The sequence below is a fragment of the Rhea pennata genome, chromosome 4 (assembly GCF_028389875.1).
Source record: "Rhea pennata isolate bPtePen1 chromosome 4, bPtePen1.pri, whole genome shotgun sequence".
Classification (NCBI taxonomy): Eukaryota; Metazoa; Chordata; class Aves; order Rheiformes; family Rheidae; genus Rhea; species Rhea pennata.
Genome location: NC_084666.1, coordinates 52,214,317 through 52,239,445, shown reverse-complemented (window position 1 = coordinate 52,239,445; position 25,129 = coordinate 52,214,317). Strand labels below are relative to the sequence as shown.

Below are 25,129 nucleotides of genomic sequence, written 5' to 3'. Positions count from 1 at the left end.
AGGCTGAGGGCTAAATTAAGACTTAAAAAATGTGCAAAAGGATCGTTAATTCCTGAGATTTGGTGGCCCAGCATAGCATTTGTTTTGATGATACACATGATGAAGACTATCAAAAATACATTAAGACAGGTTAAAGACTCCAAAAAGTCAGACTCCAAAAGTCAGCTTTCCTTGAAAAGCTTCAAAAGAGAAAAGTTGGAGTTTCCATCTTCCAAAAGACCATCTCATATACAGAGAACAAACGTATTTTACCAAGTGGTCGAATAAAGAGTAGGTACTAACCCATGAGCTACCAAAAATCCAGCTTCCAGTGGATTTCAGAAACATTTGAATTTGACTTATATAAGGAAACAGTCAAGAACAGAACCCAGGAATCTTGGAATCATCCTAGATAATCTCATCTCTGTATCTTAGGGAACGAAAGGATAATTTTGACACAATGTACTCTTTCAACTTTTTAAAATCATTTTTCTCATTTCATTTCTCAAGTCAGAATGGCTCAACTCACTGTTTGTTGCCTGCTAAGTGTTACAACTCCTCATAACTGCACATAACAACAAGATCAGTAAGTTCTCAGATCAGTAAGACATCTACCGTAGAAAAAAATACTAATTTTCAGAGTATTCCTTGGAATTAATCCAGTGCTTTTTTCCTCTAGCTCCTCAGAAACAGAATTTCTGGGTTTACTGCCAAATGCTGTAGGTCTGCAGAAATAAAAGTGAACTTCAGCATCAGGAAGAGAACAGGAACTTCAAGAGAAACTATTCCCTGAAGTGCTTCATCTTTCTGTAGGAACAGAGCCATTGACTCAACAGTTCTTCCTTTTCCCTTGTAGTTTGCACTGACACAAATAGCAGCTTTCTTCCACAGGAGGAGTGTGAAATAGCCAGACTACTCAAAAATCATGTACACCATGCCAGAAGACCCCAATGATTCCACTGTTACGCTGCTGAGCCAGCTGTAGCTACTATGCATTTAACACACAGCTGATTTTAGAAATGCTCAACACAATTTTGAATCATTTTTAAAATCCTTTATCCTAAAACACAGACTCCTAATTCAACGAATCCAAGCATACAGACACTTGAGAAAGATATAGTTATAAAGCATATTATATGAACGGGCTTACATTTATGCCATCCTTAAGCATTAGAAAGTCCAGTTTAGTAGACATAAAAAATGTACTGCAGCTTGCTAGGAAGACGGACATTGTCTTTAATTATATAAAATTGTCATCATCTCTCTAAAAGGTCTCAAGTTAACTGATGCTGTAAGCTGGCACTGAGGAGGCTAGACACAATTATTACCTCTCCTAGCTTCAATATAGAGTAGATTTTGCATATAGAAATAAATTTTGAGGGGTTAGCTGATCATTACAACTGCCAGTTATTTAAGAATGTTAACAGCAGTCTCAAAATAGAATGATTAATGGCCTGGAGGTACATGAATGATACAAGGTACTGTGTGTGTCAACAATCTGTCACACTGGTACCAGCATCTACGCAGAGAGGCTTAAAGCCAACTTTGTTCCCTCCAACAGAAGGGAAAATCCCCAGCAGCTTCATGCTATCTGCTTCCACTTTAAAAAAAGTATTTAAGCAATGCAGGAAAAAAAAATACAGAAAGAGAAGCCAAGTCTAAACTGCCATTCCTCAGTGCTGGAAGCAATGATAGTAACTCTATCCCATTTAATAATACATCTTCAGTTCCTCCTGTATAAGAAAGTCAAAGGGCCAACTAAAACAGAAGTACAGCTGCTCCACTTTGCACCAGACAGTATCAGGGATGCACCTGGGAATAAGTATCCACAAGGACAAAGAGCAGTCCCCTTCCCAGTTGTGCACAATCAGATGTCATCTCTCTCCCCCATGACTTAACACTAATGATATCCCTCTAGATATAGTTTGCTTTTTCCAAAATGATGCTGCATGTCAACTAGCTTGTATTTGCAAGCAATTTTTAAAATAAATAACAAAAAAGAAATCCAGTTATAAAACATTTTGTAGGACACTAAGCGCACATTAAGAAAAAAAATCTACATTATGCAAGTTGTAGTATGAAGTATGTAAGGAGGTACCTTGCAAGAACAAGAGACTTAAACAGATCATTAAAATGTCCAGCAGCAGTTTAAAAAAAGTCAGTAACATCCTCTACCTCATAAACAGCTACAGAGAGAAATTGCTAATACAGACAAAACCTGGGAGAGAGAGAAACACAGGCTTCCTTTTTAAAAGTTATGGTGCAGCAAACTACAAACTAGGACACTTCACAAGCACTCTTCAGATAACAGAAAGGTGTAATCACAAGGTCGGTTAGAAAGACAGCTAAGAAGCCTTTAAAAATACTGAAAAAAAACAAAAGAAAATCAAACAAGATGTATTTTTAAACACACTAGATGCAGAGATCTGTGATCATCATCAAGGTCCACTGCTACACCCAAAACTGAAGCAGCAACAGTGGCCACTGCAGAGAAGTTTATAGTTACTTTCTGTGTTTGTTTTCACCAGCCAACATCTGCACAACATCAGTCTCGTTCTTCCTTGGCCTACACACAAATATGACAACTCAGGAGCTATATCCGGATCAGAAATTATGTAAACAGCAGAGGTCTTGCTTTCAAATGAACCCCAAAATAGTAGTGCTCAGACTGACAACTGCACACTCCTTCAGACATTATGCTGCTCCCAAAAGTCACTAAAACTTCATCCATCCTAGATACAGCAACATCACCAAACCTTCACTGAAGACCAGGGGAAAGCTGATACGCTGTACTCCACTCCAAAGGCAACCTGTGAGCAAAGGTTCACAAGCACTGGGCTGTCTGCTGTGTGAAGGGCAGAGGCTTGTAGACCAAAAAAGGACTCACTACTCATTAGAAGAAACATTAGGAAAGTATAGCCCTCCTGCACAAAGCTTCTCACTCAATCCAGCCAAGAAGCATATCATCATTTGTTTTGTCCTCTTACACCAAACTGAATTTATTAGTCAAGCAGCATATTCCCACTGAAGTTTGTGAATCAATTAAGGAAACATGTTTTCAGCTACCACCATTAAAAATGCTTATAGACTGCTTCAGCCTGACAACAGGCCTTTCAGCCTGTGGCAGCTTAACAAATTACATATCTAGCAACAAGCCAGCATACACCACAAGATACAGCATGAGCCAATAAACACAAATCAAACGAAAGAGAAAATGCAGAAAGCTTTCTAACTGCTGAGTGCATTATTGGGCATTAATGAAGTGGTAGCACACAACCTTGTGCTATGGCCTGTACAACCAAGTTTCAAGACTTGGAATAAAATTAAAACTGTGACAAAGTCAGCGGGAACTCAATCACCAAACTTTCCAAAATCTGTATTTTTGTCGTAATATATACAAAATAAATATACTGCATTAATATTAAAGACTTAATAAAGAGAAAAATATACCTTTGCCTTCTCTAGGTTTCTTCTTTATACCTAGATCTGGAGACCCATCGGAAATAGCTGATGGCTGCGTCTTTGGTTTACGGACAGCTGCACATAGAAAGAAAATGGAAAAAGTATTAAACATACACTGAATAAAAGACTTCCCTGAAAGAAGCAGATCATATAGGCTTTTTTTTTTTTTTTTTTTTGCCATTTCCTTGCTAAGGAGGTGGATAAATTTAAATTTCTAGATTACTACTCCTGCTATATATCCAATGTAATTCATCACTTGCTTATTTCACAAGCAGATTTAGTTCAGTTTCAGATGAGTTGCTGTCAGGCGAGGCAATCGCCAAACACATGAAATACGACCTCTACCTATTTGCGCGCTTTCACTCCAGTGTCTGTTTTACTACAAAATGTATTACTCCTTCTGTTTTGTTTTTGATATTCTAGAATGTGTGTATGAATCTAAGCATCAGTCTTCTTAAGAAAATTTACAACCAAAACTGTACTTTTCTGCAGGTATATAAAATAAAGTCTTAAAAAAAATAAAAAACTAATCATGTGCCCCCTTGTTAATGTACCCTACTGACAGGATCGCCGCCCTTTCATTACGAAGCAAGTAACAAGCACAAATACGGTTTCAAAGTGGAAACCGTTCTGCGTTACCGCTGCATCAAGCACTCCTTTATGCGATGTAAACCTAAGCCTCACTTAAAACTAACCACAAGCACCGCACCCGTTCACGCTGGGCGCAGGCTTGCCCGGACCCCGGCGCGCTGCCGGGGCTGCCGCGCGCCGCCCGCCCGCCCGCCGCAGGCCTCCCGCTGGGGGGCAGCTCCCCCGTGTCTGCCGCCCTCCTGTGCAAGGCGGCTTAGGAGGGAGACTCCCCAGAGGCGGGCTTCGAGCTGCCTGAGCTCCCGCGCCACGGGAACCCTCTCCCGGCACGACCTGTGGCTTCTTGATCCTTTCACACTCGGGTGACCTCAAGCTAAGCAGGCCCGAGCGGGGGAAGAGGATCACACTCCACCGCAGCGGACTGTAAACAGTCCGTGCTCCTGCTTGCAGGCAAAGGAAAGCAACAACGATTTAAGTCTCCTCTGTCAGGCGTAAGAGCACTAATTCTGCCAGATGAACACCCCCCTTCATTAAATACTGAATTTTAACAGTCATTAATTATGAAGAGTGAAGTTATGGCTCCATAACTATGCTGCATGACCTTTTACACTTAAAAAGCAGGCATTTGGAACCTCTGTAATAGAAAAAAAATACATACAAAATATGAAATTTCAGAACTTCCTGAATATAGCCCTGTAACATAACCTGCCCAATAATGACCATTCAAACAGAGGGAAAAAAAATAGTTTAATCCATTGTATGGCCACAGCCACTAATATTTTTTCTATCATGATGTTCTTGAGTAATGCAATTTGAAGTAGAGATGCAGTTGTCTGGGTATACAAGTCTGCATAGCCATCTTTATGTGTGTCTGTTTTAAATATCATCCTAACAGATTAAATTTATATTCTTTTATCACTAGATTGATTTTTTTTCCTATATTACAAATAAATACTCCATCTTTGCATGTTTGGAAGCTCTAATAAAACAATATTCCTAGAATTATGTGGATTATATTGGTGCCTGTAAAAAAACTGCTAGGCCAGAGAGAAACTTCATCCACTGCCAGCCTTTAACAGAGATTTCATTTGGCTGCTACACACTTAGAACTCAAACACTGTTCTGAGCAGTTTGTCCTTCAAAACATGCCAATCAGACAAATAAGATAGAATAGCTTCCTGGTAAGAGAGTTATTTATTCTATAAACTGATCTATGGGTTTGTAAGTTAACTTTTAGAAAGGTACAGATTAATTATCAATTGCAGTAAGAAAACTGAGTTATAGCTCACAGTGAACACTTACTGTCCAAAAGTTTCACTGAAAGCAGAGTAACTACATGAGTCACACACTGAGGGAGTATCACTGACTGTTTAGTCATAACCAAAGAAAAAAAAAAACTCTATGATAAACACTATTCCATTAGTAACAAATTCCCCCTCTCCAAGAAAAACCCAGCTGATGCTGAAGTTCTCCCTCAAGAGTGTTTGTCAGCTGGTGCACTAGGAGACTTCATGAGTTTTTACAATACTGTAAGAACATGCCAGCATCCCCTGAGGCAAAAGCAGGATTCTTCTGTAGTACTTTCAAGCTCCTGTCCTAAAAACACCACTGTGGACACCAGAGTTTGCTTAGCTACTTCACAGGAGGCAACAGCTCAATAATCAGGTGCATAGGGGAAACAGGGCTACAAAGCTGAAAGGACTGTGAGAAGGAAGAGACATTCTATAAGCAGAAAATCCCAAAGCACACACAAACACTGTTGACTGCCTCAAGGTTATTCAAGCCTCTTTCTATTAACAGCCACCCAACCCACCCAGGTAATCAGCACATGCATGCATATACACACACCAAACCCCTTTGCCCTGTAATCCTGTGAGCTGGCAAAGGCAGCTTAAAGAACACAGCTTAAGTTCGGTAAATCTGACATTTTGGCAATGAAGATGTAATATGCAGAGTATTCTAGATTTGATTTTTCATTTGCTATTGGATACTAATAAAGTAACTGAAATATTATTATTGTGACATATGCAGAATTTATTGTAGAACTGGTTTTCACAAAATGGCTTTTCTTCTCAAGGTTGCAGTAGTAAGAATATTCTACTAAATATACTCACCACAGAAAACTGTTAGTTAATAAAATCAGTATTGAGAAGCTACCACAAGACTGGCTGCAGCATCTTAGGAAATGACATAAGCTGAGAATTTTGGCCTAAAAAAGAAGCTTGGTGTTTCATGCTCTAATTCCAGTGTCCATCACAAACACCATTCCGTGAAGCACCTCCTAATAATACACATATTACAGTCCTTACCCCCTACATAACTTCTTATGTTCTCCACAGTTTCTTTTTCTTCGCATAGTGGCCTAGACTTCTAGCATTTGTTATATTTGAAATTGAACGCAAGACATAAGATGATTCAGGAGTAACTGTCAATACCTATTAGCAAGATTCAAATGTCCAAAGGCAGTATCAAATCTTGCCTTTTCCTCAAAAAAAATCTCTGAGACCACCTCCTCTCCAAATATATTCATATTTCAGGGAACAAACATTTATTTACCCATATATGTCCTCTTTGAATCCTTCTTTACCTTCCCTCCACTCCCTAAATCCTGGTTAATAAAAACAAGAAAAAAAAGTAAAACAAAATCTTTTTTCTTCATGGCCGGGTGAACTGCATCCTCCCACTTATCATTTTCTCTTATTTTTTGTTGCACATGTTCTTTAAGAACTCACATTTCAGAGTTCAATTACTTTGCATTATTATAGGAGTAGAAAAATAAGATAATCAAATCTAACTGCACCAGTATCAACCACACTATCTGCAGCAGGGCACATTAGAAAGAGATTTTGACATTGCTGCTACAAAGAGCCACATATACCTTTTTTCTTTTTCATTGGTTCATGGATATCAGGGGATGTTGGAACAGGAGACGCATCCATCGGTTCAGATTCCTCTGTTGATACCTCCACCACAGTTTCTGTGATCACATCGGGTCTCATGGCAGCATGGATAAATTCTGGGGTTGACACACAAGGAGGGACAAAAACTTCCACTAGGTTGAGGAAGAAGGGGAAAAAAAAGAAAAAAAAAAGAAAAGAAAAAAGAGAGAAGAGCATATGATGAAGTTTCTACCTATTTTATCATACTTACATGAAATTATTTTAAACAAAGCGTACTAAATAGTACAGCAAGATTCAGTACTAACAATCTGTCACCTAGAAAATCAATTCACACCCCAAAACATGCACATATTTGTGAGTATTGTTATGCATAAGACAACCAGGTATCCCAGAGCAATAGTCTTTAGAACTAAATTCAACTTTAAATTAAGTAATTTAGAGTTCATTTTCTGATTCTAAATGAGCAAACGACTGACTGGATTCCACTTCAACCTCCATTTCCTATTTTGTAGCTTTCAAGTTACAGTTTGACCATTATTTTAACCAATATAAATTAAGTAATTTCAAATGAAACAGCAAGGTAAAGGAATCACCAATATTAACTTTCATTTTTTGAACTGTTAATACTTTGCAACATAGTGCATTTAGATAGTCTCTCTAAAATAGAAAAAAGGTTAGAAATAACTGCTTGTTTTATCAATGTAAAATAACAAGTCCACTTCAAATGTGTAATTGTTCATGTACCCACATCCAATAACCTCTCCCACAGAAATGAAATCATCCAAAGTACACTTGTTACAGAATAAGGAAATTACACAAAACCTAAACAAATCAGTAGTTTTGGAATACGCAAGCAAATGTTTTAAATCACATACAGCTCTATACAAAAGCAGGTTTCCCATTTGCTTGCTGTACAAACTGGTGGAGGGATAAACTGCTCAAGGAGCAGGAACTGTGCTCAACGTACCAGGACTCCTGGCATCTCTCAGGCAGGTAGGAGACTCCATATGAAGCAAGGCCTCCGCAGCTTCAATTGTCTTATCTGTGCAGTGCACATTACTTCCATGGACTGACGCTTCCACTGTGAAATAATAAAAAGCATAGTGACACCATGTTATTTATACAACCAAGTCCACAAATATTGCTGTACAAAAGCATTATTCAATCTTAAACACCAAGACACTCTTCTTCCTGTCAACAGGAGTATTTAAGACAGACATGACACAAGCAGAACCAACACCATCACTTCTCAGACTAAATATCTGGTTCGCAAACAAACTCCCCACTTCTATTAGGTCATCAAGAGCTCATGGAAGTGCATAGTTTGGGGACGCGTCTTCTGCCTTCAATTTAACAAGAACAAGCCAGATTACAATGAAGATGGCTAAAAATTAAGCACAGCGGCAGAGAGAGGTAGTCCCATCTCCAAGTAACACCCCATTAAAACCTAAAGGTCACTTCTCTTCAGATTTTCAGTCTATTTGGATAGAAAAATATAAATACAAGATTAGTTTGCAAAACATATATATCCAGTTTCATTTTTTGACATTAAATTTATCTGCAAGTTGGGTTTAGCAGGCTTGTTTGTTAAAAACAAAACACAAAGCATATACCACACTATGCAGACATTTTTTAAGCAACAGCTGAGGAAAGAAAGTAAAATTTTCTGGGTTTTTTTAAGTTCTAAAAGTTTAAGAAAATTAAATTATTAACCAAAAGTAATCAAAAATAACCTTAAGAACACATTTAAATTTTGAGAGAGGGCAGATCACAGCAACTTGCACACAGCAGGAGCATGACAAAAAAAAAATTCTAAATTTCCAATTAAAATTACAATCCTACTCAAGGCCAACTCTACAGTCCTCACCCGTGAAAAGGTTTTTAAAACTGGCGACTGCAGGAACACCTGTTGCCCATCATCCACACTCTCCCCAAGGTACTCGTCTCTCTCCAGTTGCTCTTTCCATTTATGGCAATCTGCTCAAAGCCGAACTGTTCCAGCAAGGCAGCCAACATCTGAGTAAATCTATCTTTAGCTTAAGCAGGGTCACCTATCTCCAGCGTCACTGAACTAAAGAGGATTCAGTATAAATCTCTGCGGGAACTTCAAGGCATCTATCCTGTTACTGAAAACATCTGAGAAACAATTTGACATTTCTTTAGTGAAAAGCAGAAAAACTACTACTAGCATTAGTTTTGCCGTAAGAAAACACAAGAGATATGCAGGTACAGAGGGGGGAAAGTCTGTCTAGTACATTCCAGTTAATACTGCTGGAGGAATTAAAAACTTACTACAAGCCTACCAGTCAGCAAACTAAACACATCATCCTGAAGCCAAAAGCGAACAAAACCAAGATGACACAAATGCAAAATCCGGAGCGAATGAAGCTGGCTGAAAGAGCCCAGCTGCCCACCAGCGGGCTGCTGAGGCATCTGCCCAGCCCTGTCCCCAGACACCGTGTCAGGACTTTGCCTTGCGGAGCAGGAGATGCCCGATGGCGCTGCCGTTCCACCACCGCTTCCCTGCGACAGCGGGGAAGAACAAAAGCTTGCCTAAGCACGGAAATCACCCTAAAAGAGAGGGTCTCTATTCCAGGTCCCTTCCCAGATGAGCACCAGTAGAAGAGCCTTCAGCCCCAAGAGCCCCTGCATCTCCGGGGCGCTGCCCTGTCCCCGTCCGGGGCCAGGCCGAGCCTGGCACCAAACACCTCCACTGAAGCCGGCGGCCTTGCAGCACACCCTCCACCGAAACGTTTTCCTTTCTAAAGAGCAGCTTCAGTTGCACAAAAGTTGCTGACAAAGTTTCCCCTCATCCACCACCTAAAACTTTCCACTGATCATCAGAATACGGAAACGATATTCAGTTAGCCATTACAAATACATCACTTTACACCAGCACTGGAATCCGAAATTCAAAATCAGCATTAAGAGCATTATTGAACTGCAGTACAAAAAAGATTTAAAGTGGGTCAGCAAAGCCTTTCGCCCTCACTCTCCTTAATGAAGAGCTGTACAATTTTTAATTTTATTTCTGCTGGTTACCACTTTGGGCATAACAAGTTAGTTTCTTCGAAAATATCATGTTCTGCATATAAATGGAAAGGCAAAATAATGGTTTAAGGTCAACTTGGTATCTTTCCAATATTATGCCACTGCCCGGTGAGGAGCCAGAGCAGTCCGAAAGGAGACGCAACCCCCAGCATCAGAGAGGAAACCTGCGACTCCATTCCAAGGGAGCAAGCGTGCAAAGGAGCCACCTCATCTCTGACCGAGGTGATCATGCCACCTCTAATAAAAACATAATTATCTATTCTTCAAATACCTTCTGATGTGTAGATATGAACTCCATAGATGCTTTTTCAACATTTTATACTCTGGACTTCACTAAAATTGTCATTTAAAAAACACGGCAGAAAAAGAAAAAGCAACGCTTTTGCTTTCGCTGGAACAAAACACATGCTGTCCATCACGATAGTTAACTAACCTAGATGCCAAAAAGACATCTACTAAACACTTCCTAAAATGAGTGCTACCATCAAGTTTGAAGTTTTCCCAACTAGTCATGTCCTCTCCATAGCTACTCCAGGGTCTTAGAAGCGTTAGTCTACCCAGTCAGCATTACAATAGTTTTCAGTTGTGCTGCGGCAACATTATTGCCCCAAAGCATTTAGAAAAGCATAAATGTATCTCTCAATAAGAAAGTCTCACATAAAATACCATTTTACCACTCCAGAAAATGTCTAAGTAACAGAGCACAGCAAGTCAAAGTGTTCATTCACAAGGCGTATATACTGGTGGAAAAACAGAGCTAGAAAAAGATCCTGAAAATGAAAAGGGGAACAAGCCAGAAGTTTTCTCTGAGAGGAGGAGATGGACAAGCAAAAACCAGTAGGCTGTTCTTGAAGATGGCTAGATAAAGAAGTATCATCAATTAGATAAAGAAGTAACATCAATTAAACTGTACTTGGATCACAACAATTTGTAGTGCTTCTCAAGATAATGACAGAGGAAGAAGGCAAATCAAGTGAGCAGGGTTCCTCAATTAAAAAAAAAAGCGAATGTCAGTCAAAAGACATCACTGCAGAAAATCACTGAATGGTACTTGTTATGCAGTGCCTTTCACTGTGCAAGCACATATCATCCTAGCAATCTTAATTCCCTCTCTACATATCCGAGGTTGCGATACTCCAGCAGTTTCACAGTGGGCAAAAAAAATTTTAACCAAGGAATAACATTTATCATCCATTACTCCCAAAACATCTAATTCAGCGATTTCCTATTACATTTATACTATGAACCATGATACCACTGTGCACACATAAAAGACTCCCAAAACTGGAACAACTGTATTGCTTGAGTAAGCAACTTCAGATTTAACTCTCTTACCTTACAGATCCATTTTAGGAAGAACTACCACTTGCCCAAAACAAGCAAAGTAGTTTACTAAATGATGGTTAAGTTTTCCAGGCTTTGGTAACCAATTATGGTAAGAACTGAAGCTTACAGATCTAGAATACTTCAGAGCTAACATGACCACTTTGGAGTCTTTTAACTCCAGAATTGCATCTTGCTCCTTTTACAAAGCAATCTGATTCTCTGGCATTTCTTAAAGCAGTTTATAAAAACTCTTAAACTTTCTGATCTGTTTTCTGCAGAAAATTAAGGATCCTCTTATTAAAAAAAAAAAGCATATTTCCACTGGAAAATAAGATAATTTTAACTTCTAAAAAACAGAAAGTTAACTAGGCTACTTGATGTCTCTCTTCAGCGTTGACCTAATGTCTTCTAGCCTCACTTCCATCTTTCTAAACAAATACTGTGTACAGAGGATTATTCAAGGCTCTCAACAGCTGTTACAAAATACCAAACTTGGTAATTAAGTCTGACAGGACTGTACTTCAGCATTACAGAACAGAATACTGGCAATGTATCAATTTTGTAACAATGCTCCTAGTTTTAACATGAAAGAAGAGTAGCAAAATGAGCTAAAGCAAGCCATGGGAGAGAGGAAAAAAGGACTGAAATGTTCAGCGTTATTTTCTGAAACTGCAGTACAGCCCCCTACCTTCATCTGAAGAGCTATCACTGTCTGCATTTACAAGGTCAACACTTAACTGTAGCACCTGATTTGCAATAGCTTATCCTTTAATACCATCAGGCAACTAGAGCAATTCTGCAATGAAGAATTCACAATTCCAAGCATGGAACTCAGTCAAGAGTAACTATACATGCTCTAACACACTTCATTAAAGTTTATTGGTGTCCACATGCTTGTTTTATCTCAGTATTTTAAAGACCTCAATAAACAGTAGCATAAGAGAGTACTAGTGTTTAAGTCATATTTTAATTGCCACCATGTAAGTCATATTTTAACTGCCACTACATGTAATACCCAGATTCTTTCTATACGCACTAAGTCACTGGAAAGGGGGACATGTTTAGTCAACTGATTGTTTTATGGCAGACGTATGGCAGCAACTGAAAGGTAATTCCTCCATTTTGTGGATATTTTGAACTCCCTCACTGGGTTTTGCTAGTTTCAAAGATTTTCAGCTGAAGGGAATGTAAGGATGACAGGTAATCCACTGCATACCAGCAACTGATAATAAAGACAACAGCAGTCATCTTAAAGTACCTGCCTCCAAGTGTGTTGTACCTTACCAGGCTGAAATGGAGAGACTATTTTTTTTAAGCCTGTCTTTTTAAAGGCACGTAAGAGTTGCTCTTACAACCAAGAATTAGGATAACCTTAAGTGGAAACAACTTTGCTTCAGCTTTCCTCCCACAGCTATCAAACAATCTGAAGTTTTCTCAACTTTGAAGCCACAAGATATAGAAAGAATCACAGCATATTTAGTGCAAACCCTTAAGATAAAGGATTCCTCTCTTAAACCCGCACAGTTATCATCTACATACATATATACATACATATATAAGTGAACAGGTATGGTGTCCTGATAGAGTGATGATGGGAATACTAAATATGTGCAGGTATCCGTATCCCACACTGCAATGCAAATATCAAAAGAAAAGAAAACAGCATTGAGTTAGGTAGGCTAAGGATCTCAGAAAAAGCAATTCAAAGGTCAGTTTTTATTTGTCTAAGGGTTGGCTCAGGTGACCACAAGCAATCTAGTTAGAGCGACTTAAGAAACTGTTGAGACAATAACCAACTACTTAAAAGTCCTCTATCCGCTGACAATCAAAAGTAAAAACTGACTAACTGAACCTCCTGCAGTAGTGAGACATACAGAAACTAGAGCTTTCAGTTGAATATTTTGTTGGGTAGGGAATCAGTTCTACTGACAAAGTTAAACTATCTTTGTTATTACTCATGGAGGAATATTGAATGCTTATGATGTGTTATACTTTTTCAGTTCAGGAGCATAATGTTTCTACATTGCTCTCCTCCCCCCCCCACAAAAAAAAAAAGATTTTTTCCATATTAAATAAGCCATCACAAACTTTAGGCAATATGCCCCCTTTTTTAAATAGCGATGTCCTAATACACTGACAGTGTTAGAGCACTTTAATTAATCACACATTCATATGAACCTAATATCATGTTGCCTTTAAATATAATACAAAACTAAAACTGAAGTACGCAAGTCTGCAGACACTGGGTGTACAACTCGCTGCCTTTAATGCGCTACACTGTACTTCCACGTGACTCCAAGGACTACTTAAAAAGAACAGCGGAGAGCCGCGTTATAGACTGATACAGAGAGGTATCAGCTGATAAAGGCTCTTGGTGCAGGACTCCGCATTTGACGTTGCCTCGCCTGGCGCTCGAGAGCGGTACAGCGCCGGTAACGAGGACCCCAGGAGGCGCCGCGCTCGGGGGAAGCCCGGCGAGCGGCGCCGCCTCCCCGGTGAGAACCTGCGAACTCCACCAGGGCAGCGCAGAGGCGCTCTGCCCGGGCGCCCCGGCCCGCCCACGTGGGGCGCCGCCGCTGCTTCCGTGTTTACGCGCCGCCGCCAGCGCCGCGCCCGCGCCCCGCCGCCCGCCCGCCGCGCGCCCATTGGCCGGCGCCCGGCGCCGCCCCGCCCCGCGCCCCGCCGCGCTCCGGCGCCCGCCGGCGGCGCCCGCTGATTGGCGCGCGGCGCCCGTCACTCCCCCGCGCCCGCGGCCCCGGGGGAGCGCGGCGCTTCCGCTACGGCGCGCGGTGGGGGAGGGGAGGGGAGCGGGCGCCGCGCCGCCCCCCCCCCGCCGCACACGTGTGCCGCGGCCGCGCCGCCGCCCCGCCCCCCGCCGCCACCGGGCAGTTTAAAAGGGCACCGGGGGCACGGGGGAGGGGGGGGGAGGACAGCGCCACGGCGCGGCGGCCGCGCAGGCAGCGTGGCGGCGGGAGGAGGGACGGGACGGACGGGGCGGGAGGACGGGCCGCCGCCGCCGCGCGCGCACTTCCTGGTTCCCCGCCCGCGCCCCGCAAACTCCGCCGCGCGCCCGCCGCAACTTCCCGCGCCGCCGCCGCCGCCGCCGCCGCCGCCCGGGCAGGTGCCCGGCCCCGGCTGCCGGCCGCGCCGCGGCTGCCGGCGGCGGTCACTTCCTGATCGCCCTCCGCTACCTCCCGGCCCGCCGCCGCGCGGCGCGGCATGGACGGCCGGGGCGCGGGCGGCGGCGCGGCGGCGCGGCGCGGCTTACCGGCGCGGATGAGCAGGTCGAGCTGGTTCGTGGGCCCCTCATGCAGGGAGGTCGCCATGTTTCCGCGGCCGGAGCGGCTTCACATTGAGCGGCGGGAGCGCGCCGCGCTGCCGGGGCGGGAGGGGGGCGGGGCGCGCTCGGGCGGGCGGCAGCCGGGGGCGGCGGCGGCGGCACCGCCACGGCGCGGCGCGGCGGCGGGAGCGCTTCCTGCGGGGCGGCGCGGCGCGCGCGATCCTTCCGCCGCCGGCCCCAGACAGGAAGTGCCGCGCCGCCGCCGCGCCGCCGCGCGGGGCCGCCCGCGGGCCGCCGCCAGCGCGGGGGGCGCTCGGCTTTCTGCAAGGAGGCGGCCCGGCCGGCCGGCCGCCGCCGCCGGCAGCAGGAGCACCGGGCGCCCGCGGGGAGCCGGGCGCGGAGCCGCGCCGCCCGCCGCGCTTGCTGCGGCCGCCGGGCTGCCCAAAGGCGCGGGACCCGAGCCCCGGGCAGCGCGCCCCCGAGAACCGGGCTCCAAGGGCGCATCAGCCTAAGAGCGGGAGTCTCCCCTCCGCGCTCCGTTTCAGCTGTCCCGGGATCGAGAGAAGTGAGAATTAGCAGCATTTCCCCCCGCACACAACTCGCAAAACGCTACTCTGAATTCATCACCGCTAGCCAGTAAACTCCGTGCAGCAAGCACTCTTCACAGACCACATTCCCTCTGCACCTCCCGAGCTTTTCAGCAGCAACTTAGAGATAAAACTCAGGCACCTTCCAGGCTTCACTCATTTATTCCTCACTAGACCTGCAAGGGAGAGCACTCATCTTCGCCGTCAGGCTGCGGTATCTAAGGCTAGGTCTGTGCTAAAGTTTTGCGAGCGGAGCTCCTCGCGGCCAGGAGCATGGACAAAAAAGGCACTCCGCAGGCCAGCGCGCCGGCAGAAGGCTCGCATGCAGCCACAGCCCTGCCCGCAGCGGCGCGCTCCTGTCAGCCTACGCTACGCGGAGAGGTGCGAGAGGGCTGCTGGCGGCACTCCCGCCAGCGCGCTTCCACTAGGGGACTCCGCCGCCCGCAGAGAAGCCCAAGGACAAGCAAAGGCATTTTGCCTTTGCCAGTGGGCAAATTCTTAAATCCGCAATAAAACACCACCGTCCTCTAGTTAAAGAAAAAAAAAAAAAAAAAAGGAAACTTCACAACGCTGCAGATCCAGCTTGCACAGCCTGTACTAAAATAGGTAATGCATGCATTGCATCACATCCCTGTTAACAATCAGAATTAGTCTTGTGCACGAACATTTTCCCTGCACTTCTCTTCAAGCGGTTTGGCCCACAGCAGTTAAACGCACTTAAAATGGTTTGGCAGTGTAGGTCCAGATCAAAGGGCACACGGAAACACTAAACACCTTTGAAGATCCGGCCCCATGTCAATACAAGTTCACATTCCTGTACTCTGCAAAAGATGCATTCATAGTTGATTGCCTTATTCTTAGGCATGTAATTTAGTGAGGAGGTTTACTGACTGCAACTTCCACAAATGCCAAAAATCAAGCCTTTGACTCATAGCCAAGTCATTCCCTTCATCTCCTGCAAGCAGACTGAAGTTCTGCCTAAAATATGCGGACTTTCTGAATAACTCTTTTCCTGTGGTTTGTGCGTGCGCAATTTTTGACCAACAGCGTGTCTCTAAAACAATTTTTAGAAAAGGACAAAACGTCAAGCTGCAGGTTTAATAACTACTTTCCTAACTGGAATTAATTTACTATTCCTTGCGCAACTCTGATGTTTGCCAATTTGCATGAAACGGACTAGAGCAGCTGCATGTGCTAATATAATTCTTCGCTGTCTGATCAGACAGAGCATCATCACTGCACTCCCAAGGGATTCCAGTCAGTTGAAAAAAGTTCACGCACTTTAAAGATTGCAATCTGAACAACCGCAATAAATCTGTGGAATGATATTTTGACCCATAGCCAAAAATTATACAAGTATTGTCAAAGTATAGTATTAAAGCAGATTACACTGTCTTTAAGGAGGAATGTCGTCTTCCACAGTAGTTCTGCAGTTCCAGGTGTTTAAGTTGTATGATTTCCACTATTTTACAGTGAACACTAATTGATTTGTAATGCCAATAAAATCTTACTATTTCAGGAAAAAAAAAACTAGTCAATAGGGCAGAAAGTAAAAGTGCCCTTAACTTTTTTAATCTCCCTTTTAAAGCCTCCTTTTTGAGGCAGAAAGCTAGTAAAAAGGGCTACAATATTGACTTTGAAAAAGAGTGGGGGAAGACGCAAAGAGCCAAGAAAGATTTACTAATAATGTAATAAGACCAAATTGCAAACTTGCTTATGTTTGTGTGATTTAAAAAAGTAGAAAAATATATAGAAACAGAATGATCCCTGAACAGCAAGTTTTTCATTGTCAAGCAGGAATATATTTATTAGCCTACTGTCTTTTTTAGTGTTAGACTACACAAAGACAGCTGGACTTTTCAGGTAGACCTATATACTCATAGTATGCTGAACCTACTAACTGAAAAAAAATCTTTTATGCAGGAAAACCACCATTCAAAACCATGCTTTTGACAGACATGAATGTAGTTAAGTGCCAGGCTGTATGTAATTTCAAAACAGTATCAAGTAAGTGCAATTTTAGCTGGCACAGACCCTGTGCACTTCAGAGTCTTTGGTAACTAAGATAGACAACACAAACACTTGAGTAAGTTATGACCCCCTATATGGATTGGCACAGAGGCAAAATATCTATCAACTCATATGGGATAAGGTCCCCCCTCTTGATAAGGAACATGGAAAACTTTGTTTAAAGGAGATAAGTTTTACTTTTTCTTTGAAATATACACCAGTTAAAATTCATACAGATTATTCCAAAAAGTGAAAGACCACCCAAGAGAGGAAGCAGGATGTGATTAACTGCATGCAAGATAGCGGAAGTAGGAACTCAGAATATGGAAAGGGGGAAGATTTCAGCAGATCTGAGAAGTAAATGGTTGTAGAATCATCAAGTATCTTAGGCAAATCACAAAAAAAAAGTCAAAGAATTTTTGTTGGGGCACTTTTAAATAAAAAAATATTTATTCCAGTTTAAAGGGCAACACATATCAAGAAATATTGAAGAAAGATTATTAGAAGCATGCAGAAGACTGATGAAGTTTGGAAAAGTCAGTATAATTTCACGTTAAAGTAAAGAGTTCGGGTATTTTCTTCACTGCATTCAAAACTGATGTGGTATTCAGTGGCAACAGAGGAACAGTCAGTTCCCTCTCATAGTTCCCTAAGGAAAGTTTCCTCTCCCCTTTCAAATGCCTTGAAAAACCTACTCTCTGGTAATAGATTTTAGTTTTCCTCAGAAAGCTATGCCTTGCAACTCCAGAATCTAAAAGTAAAACTTTCCAATGGCACTTTTTTGCTTTGCTGTCCATCACTGACAGAAAACTCTGAACCAGAAAATTTGCATTTCATTATTTTTTAGCCATAGAGGATTCCAGTTGTATTTTCAAATGACAAAGCTACCCTCAGAAAAGGCAAGTATCAAAAAGCAGTTATTGTTACAGAGGCAATTGGTTTGACTTGATTTAAGTAAGTAGTCAAAGGCAGATAACTCCGTCAGAGGGTAGTATCTGCAATCACAAGAAAGTTTACAAGCATGAAAAACTGCAAAAGATGAGATGACAGAGGGACTCTGCTGGAACACCAGAAGTTTCAAGTATCTTCAGAATTCCAGGGACGTCCTGTCCTGAGCACACAAATTGTTTACAAACTTTAAATAGTTACAGAATACTCAGTTTTCCCCAAGACCCTGAAGAAACTCGCATCCAGCAATTATGGAAACAGTTGCTATCACAGTTGATAACTACTACTGCATTACAAGAGTAAAGATACAAAGAAGCGTTTTAACTGCTATATTCCAAAATTCCCCAAGACGATGCAGCAGTCTTATCAGTACATCAGCATAATCATTAGCATCAATTGCAGATTCTACAGTAGAAAATTGGAAAAGTAACAATAAACCAAGCACAGTGTCCCTAGTAAAACCAGGGAAAAAAAACTGAAAAAGCCGGGGAAACAGTGGCCATGACCATAAGATTATCTTAACTACAATATACATGAAAAAGTATGAAAAGCAAACACGTTCCGAGGAAAGGAGCCACTCAGAACAAATAGCAAATGTCTAAATTTCAACATTATTACTTATGCATGCAGAATAAGAAAAACTTAGCTGTCTCAAAAAATATATGTACTTCCCTGCCTCATAATGAAGTTCTTCAACTTCAAGATAGTCTAGTATACTATTATAAATCAGGTATTTCCAGAGCACATTATCTAATCTTACAAAACCTGCAGTATTTGAGACTGGTAACAGACTGACCTGTAACTAAACCATAGTTGAGTATTTTTGCTGTCCAAGAGCTAACATTTATAACTCTTCAAGACCCCTTTTGTGATAAGATGTCTAGTCTATAAGCACAAAGAGTTTGAGCGGGAAATTTAGTCCTTATAAATACACAAAGCTTTACTGTGATCCTAAGAACGTCAACCACAGCTACAGTCTTAACATGCAGATCACCTTTAAAAATCAATTATTACTTACAAATTTGTCACAAGTTTTTGATCACTAAGGACTATTACTTCCTGTGTAGCCACACCAACATGACTTTGATGGTAGACTACACTGCATTCTAATTTCAGGTTACAAACTAAATAAATACTTCAACTTACGTTAGTAAAAAGCTGTTGCTAACTCATCATAGTAACACATTACCATTTCCCACTGCCAGTTGGAACTGGGGTTGGGAGCTGAAAGACTGCAAGTCTGTCCAATTAAGGTCTAACCCAAAACGCTCCATACTGGCAAGACATTCAATTAGCTTCATAACAACCACAGAAAATAAGTTACATCTGAAAAAATACGTTAAAGTAGCTTTTATTACTAAGTATTTAGTCTTGTGATATTCTTTCAGCACAAACGTCGCACTGAAAGCAGCAAAACAGAAATCTGAATCTAGAAAGAACTGGACACCACAACCAGGCTGCTTCTGTTAGGTTAAAAACATCATTAATAGACCACCTGTACAGACTCTTTAGCTTCTCAGAAAAGGAAACACCTGCAGTTACAAGCCAACAAAGATGACACAAAATTTAAGTTGCAGTTGAATTCTTTATGAATTAAAAATGTTACTGAGAACAGATGTACATACCCTCAGCACAACTGCTCTGAGTTGTATAGCAGTCACATATGCAATTGGTGGGGGATCATTTTGTTTCATTATCACCAATATTTAACTTGTAAAAATGCAATGGATCTCTAGCAGAGTGAGAAATCACATCAGTGCAGTTACAGCATGATGTTAAAGTTAATTCACATTCAGAGGACAAATTCTTAACCCATGAATGTGTTAGGGCCATCTAATTCTCATACTAAGGCAAGCACTCCACACTTCTGCCATAATTCTATCTTTTCTTCTTTCATCTACCAAACTGGTTTCGTATCAGTTCTTTGATGAAAGTGAACTCAACTCAAGCCGAAAGTTTAAGCAAGTTTATGGAACACCCAAACTCTTGTTTCTAGTCAACACAGTGTTCCAGAGCAACCTTTTTGCTTTTAAAATTGCTATCAAGCTGTCAGTGTCAGGAAATGAAGTTCAATCAATGCAATACATCAGCTCTTCCAAAACGTACACCAGATGTTCACTCATTTTTTTGTAAGAGGCAGTTTAATTAAATAACGTTTGAACAGAATGAAGGATAACACCGCTTTGTTTATTCCCTATGCACACATGCCATAATCAAATATAAGGTATAATACTTAACAACTGATGCAAACTTATCTTAGATAAACAAAAGAGTTTACTGGCCCAAATTCAGATAAAGAAAGTCAAAAGGAAGCAATTTTAATTATAATGAAAGAAGGTATATAAAAGTGAAACAAGAACAAGTAATAACTAAATAATTTAAGCAGATGTACCGGATTGGTTCTGACAGTGATAGTAGTGTAAGTAGTAAAATTTTATCTGTAAAAGAAGATTTGCCTTAAATATACATTTTTTATGCATTGGTTTAAATTAGGGAAGGAGTTAATTCTCAATTCATTGTTTATTCACATTTTCCCTCCTTAATGATGACTATCAGTTTACATGATAGTTTCAACTGGCGGAAAAAATTTTAAGAGATTGTAGACAAACATACCAGCATTGATGTCTTTGTAGCTCAATATTTTTCCATCAGATCGTAATCCTGGAGGGGCTCATTTTCAGATCCCCATTTTTTCATGCAGGTCTTCTACCTCCCTGTGGCAATAACATTTTTAGAATTAAAACAGACTTTCAGCTTGCACCACAGGGAGGATTTCTGATGGAACATAAAATTAAAAAAAAACGTGGTGACAGTTCACAAGTTGAGATATCATTCAACTTCTCTAAAGCAGTAGTTTGGTTTTCTCTTCTTTGATCTTAATGATGTGGGAAAAAAAATCCCAAACCTGTGCTTTTTGTTTTGATAATTAATAAAAAAAAAGGTAAAATACTACTGATATGAGAAGTAAGATTCACTGAAGCAACTAAAGCAGGGTATATACTGTCAACACAATTTTTGGTGTACATCTCAGAGTGACTAAATTTATCGTACTCGTAACAACATTTAACTGTCTAGCGTGCAACAACATGTAACACTGGTTTTGAATATTTATCAGGTAGGAGATAACAGAAAAGACAAGTAAAATTTTAAGAAAGTAACTCAGTCTCCAGTAGTCCACATGTATCACTCATAAGAATGATATCATACAGATAGAAAAATAAGTGTAAGCACCATTTCAATCTAACACTTATACTTTGCCTTTAAAATGTTGCAAGAGGCATTATTTGCTTCCACAGAGAACATTATATGGACACCTGAAAAAGATCAAATTCTTGCATTTCATTTTTCCTATGAAATTCTTTTCTAAAGATTTACTACTCCAAGCATACAGGTTTTTAAATATAAATGCTGTTTTAGTACAAAACTACATACATCATAGGCCCTGATTCTGCCATTAAATCTGCACTGACACAGCCCTTGCAATGCACACAGACTCAATCCAATCACAAAATAGCAAGCTACAAGTACAACCATTCAATGCACAGTACAGATCAGCTCTTCAATGTTAGAAGTAAACCTAACAACCGGATCAGTTGGCCTATTAAGTTTATCAGAAAGGGTACTGATTCGTATTCTCTGGAGGCTAAAAATGTTGCATTTTACTACATAACATAAAATTAGATTAGTTGTAAAGTATCTCGGGTCTCTTGAAATCCATTTGAAAAAGTTATAAAGCATGTAAACAAGTAATCAGTGGGATTGCAAATAGGCTGTCACAAGAAAAAAAATCCAGGTCTATGGCCTGACACATGGTAGAGATACGTACAACTATACCTGTATTATGATATGGAAATATGGTTCATTTCAAATACTGACAATAACTCTTTATGATGCATTTTTAATATTTACAATACTACCTATAGAATCTGCACCTACCAAAGGTATTAATTCTCCTCCTTCCTGGTGTAAGAGCTATATATTTATCAAGCAACTCAAAAAATTTTATTCTTTCACTTATGAAAGTACACTTATGAAGTACAAGTCAGCTGAGAGCCACCAACATAAGTATTTTTTTCTAACATACACAGAAATCATGTATCTAAAACAGGATTCCCCTAGTATAATTAAGGCACGTCTTTCTTAAATTGAGCATCTTAAATGAACTTCTTAAAAGGCTCTTTAAGTTAGCATTATTATACAGCATTTCCTTCAAAAATAAACTTAGTGCACTCATTTCTCCTTTAGTTTGCTTTCTGATTAGTATTTACTATGGTTTCTTTCACCTTTCCAACACCAAATTGCTTCTTACTCAGAGCCCAGTATCCTTCCTTTTTAATTACAAAAATCAAAAAATACGCTTAGATTCACACTTCTGCAGCTCCCTGCTAATAGTCGCACATCAAAGTTAATGCTTCCTGTGGCCTTTATACTCCCCTCTCCACCAGTTTTACTCCCCGGTAGGAGCAATTAATTCAGAAAGACTCTTGGTAGTAGCAGAACTTCCTGGTCAAAACACGTGCTCCCAAAAGACTGCCTCCATTAGAGTAGTCTAACCCACATCTTTATCTATAGTTTATCTAAGTTACAGATTCTGTGCAGAACCATCATTCATTGTAGTGTAAAATTACAGCTTGAAAACTGCACTGGATTAATAGCATATCTACTATCCTCTCATCTTTTAATTGCTATTTGTATGGGAAAAGATGTGCAATGGGAGATTGCATCTTTCTCCACAGATCTTTTAGGATCACGAATACAAATGTTCAATAATGATTTCTAAAAATCTTCATTAGATTGGATTCATCATCTATATTCCTGTAATTTTGCTTTTGTGTAGAAATCATCTTTCAATGAAGTTTTTATATCAAAATTATTAAAATAAAGTTTTAAACATAATAAAATGTTGCAAACGTTACTATACTAAACTAAGAACAAAGTGAATGTTATCAAAGTTTTTTTAAATTCCATCTACAGTCAAGACATCTCTAAACACGCCCTGCCCCAAACTCACTTATTATATAAACTGGCTTATAATTTTTAAGAGTGTATTTTCAAATATGAAGATTTGCAAGTAGTCATGTTTTTTTCTCTGAGCTACAGCTTAAAAAAAAATCCTATAAAAGAACTACAGGTTTGTAATTGTAGTTTCTACCAAGTTACTGTGGCTAAAAGTGACACCTTAAAAAATATGGTATTCATTCGCATTAGCTCTTTATCTGAGACAGTTGTTCCATCAGTTATTAAACTATCAAAATTTTACTCATAAGAAACAATATATTTCATGTTTAAAAATTGACACCTTTCAATGCAACAGTCTTCAAAGCACAAGCACTATAGTTTTTAAACAAAGTTAAATTCATAAAACCCAACTTCTTGGTAAGAATACTCTCACCTTTCACTTACCGTAGAAATTTTACTACCATACTCACAAAAAAGGAAAAAAAATACATTTTATGTTTTTTCTTTACATGATTTTTGTTGAAATTGTAGTTAGCTTACTTAATTCAAAATACATTTGAATAAACTGAAATTTCAACTGTTCTTCAAAAACTTGTTTGTGTACACCTTACAAAGTTGATGCACATGACTTTTCATGAAGTGATCAAGAAGATTAAAATCCTGATTCACTACAATATATGAACAATTGCACCCACTGTTCAGGGAGAAGAAACTTGACCTTAAACCCACCTAATCTTACGGGAATGTAGACCAGGTATTTACTGTGCTCCAAAGTTAAACAGTTGAGAGAAAAGAAGAACCTGTCGGGCTTTTTTGCCTGCTTGATATCATGAAATTGAATTCCTATGCTGGATTAGGCAGCCCTGGGATACAAATGCAAGGGATCCCTCTTCTAGTCAAGTAGTCTCACCACTTCACTACTGAGTTTCCAAGAGAACCTGTCCTCACTTTGGCTGCAGGTTTAATATTCCCAGCCCAAACACTCATCAGGTCCTTTGCTGAGCCATATCAGCACAATAACCCAGTAGAAAGTTAACCTCCCCAAAAATACTGGACAGTTGAGGGTTTCTCTGGATTCCTGCCCTCAAAGTTAGCATACTGAAATGGTTAAAAGAAGTACAACAAGCATGAGAAATAGCACAATAGAGCAGGTAAGAGGGACAACAGGAATGGCAGCATAGCAGGAGCCTGGTAGTCAGCTGTCATTTGGGCCCTATGGGAGCAAAGTTTTTGTTTCTTAAGACAACTTAAACAGGCTTTGGTCTTCATTAGAAAGTTCAAAACTTACAACTATGTAATTTGAAGAGAGGTGAGCAAAAAGATACATGCTTATTTCTAACTGGGTCAGCTGCTTCAACACCTAAGTTCTATGCCTTTCTGCCACATTTCATTTTGTGTTGTTATTTTGCCATACAGTTGAGTTGATTTCATCCCTGTGGGCTCTACGTCCATAAAAGGATAGTCCAGCTCTATTCCCCCAACCACAACAGCTTGCCACTAAACTAGCAATAAAACCTCTCTTAGGCCAAAAAGGCAGGAGCACATAGCAACGGACAGTATACTCACGGGGAGGGGAGGAGGAAAGAGCTGGAAGATAGGGTAAGTAGAACAGCACAGTCCATTCTGCTAGTTGCGTCACAGCTATTTGGCTTAGACACATTATAAAACTAAATTCTAATCACCTTCCTCACTCATCTGATTTTTAAAACTCCATATTTAGATGTCTAGTTAACCCCTTGAAGCTAACTTCAGTGGGAACAGATGTGATCCCAGATCAGAATCTCTACCCTTAGGGGTAAGTCACATCCCTCAGGGAGCAAGCAGTGCAGAAATTCTCACGGAAAAAAATTTAAGTCTACCTGTTTCCACAGTTTCAGTCTCAATTTCTTGTTCCTCTGCTACATCTTGCATCAGGTAAGTCTCGTCATCATAAACCAGGACTTGAGCAGCGTAACCCTGTTCTAGTCTGGCACTAGGAACTGGCTCCACAATCACTGCTGGGAATTCAGAGACTGGTTCATCTTCCTATAGAAAGGAAA

General features: G+C 40.8%; 1 protein-coding gene across 4 annotated transcripts in view; it reads right to left on the bottom strand.

Moving 5' to 3' along the window:
* ELF2 (E74 like ETS transcription factor 2) overlaps positions 1-25,129 on the bottom strand; it is a 37,944-nt gene that overhangs the window by 4,139 nt on the left and 8,676 nt on the right. Inside the window, exons 3-6 of one of the 4 annotated variants that reach the window (XM_062574782.1) lie at positions 24,950-25,115; positions 7,897-8,010; positions 6,908-7,081; positions 3,430-3,516 (exon numbers count right to left, since the gene is read on the bottom strand). In XM_062574782.1, coding sequence (XP_062430766.1) covers positions 3,430-3,516; positions 6,908-7,081; positions 7,897-8,010; positions 24,950-25,115 — 541 coding nt within the window. Of the gene's footprint in view, positions 1-3,429; positions 3,517-6,907; positions 7,082-7,896; positions 8,011-8,796; positions 9,040-14,574; positions 14,678-24,949; positions 25,116-25,129 lie in introns of those variants that run through there. The other 3 variants (XM_062574783.1, XM_062574784.1, XM_062574781.1) reach the window with 3 other exon arrangements.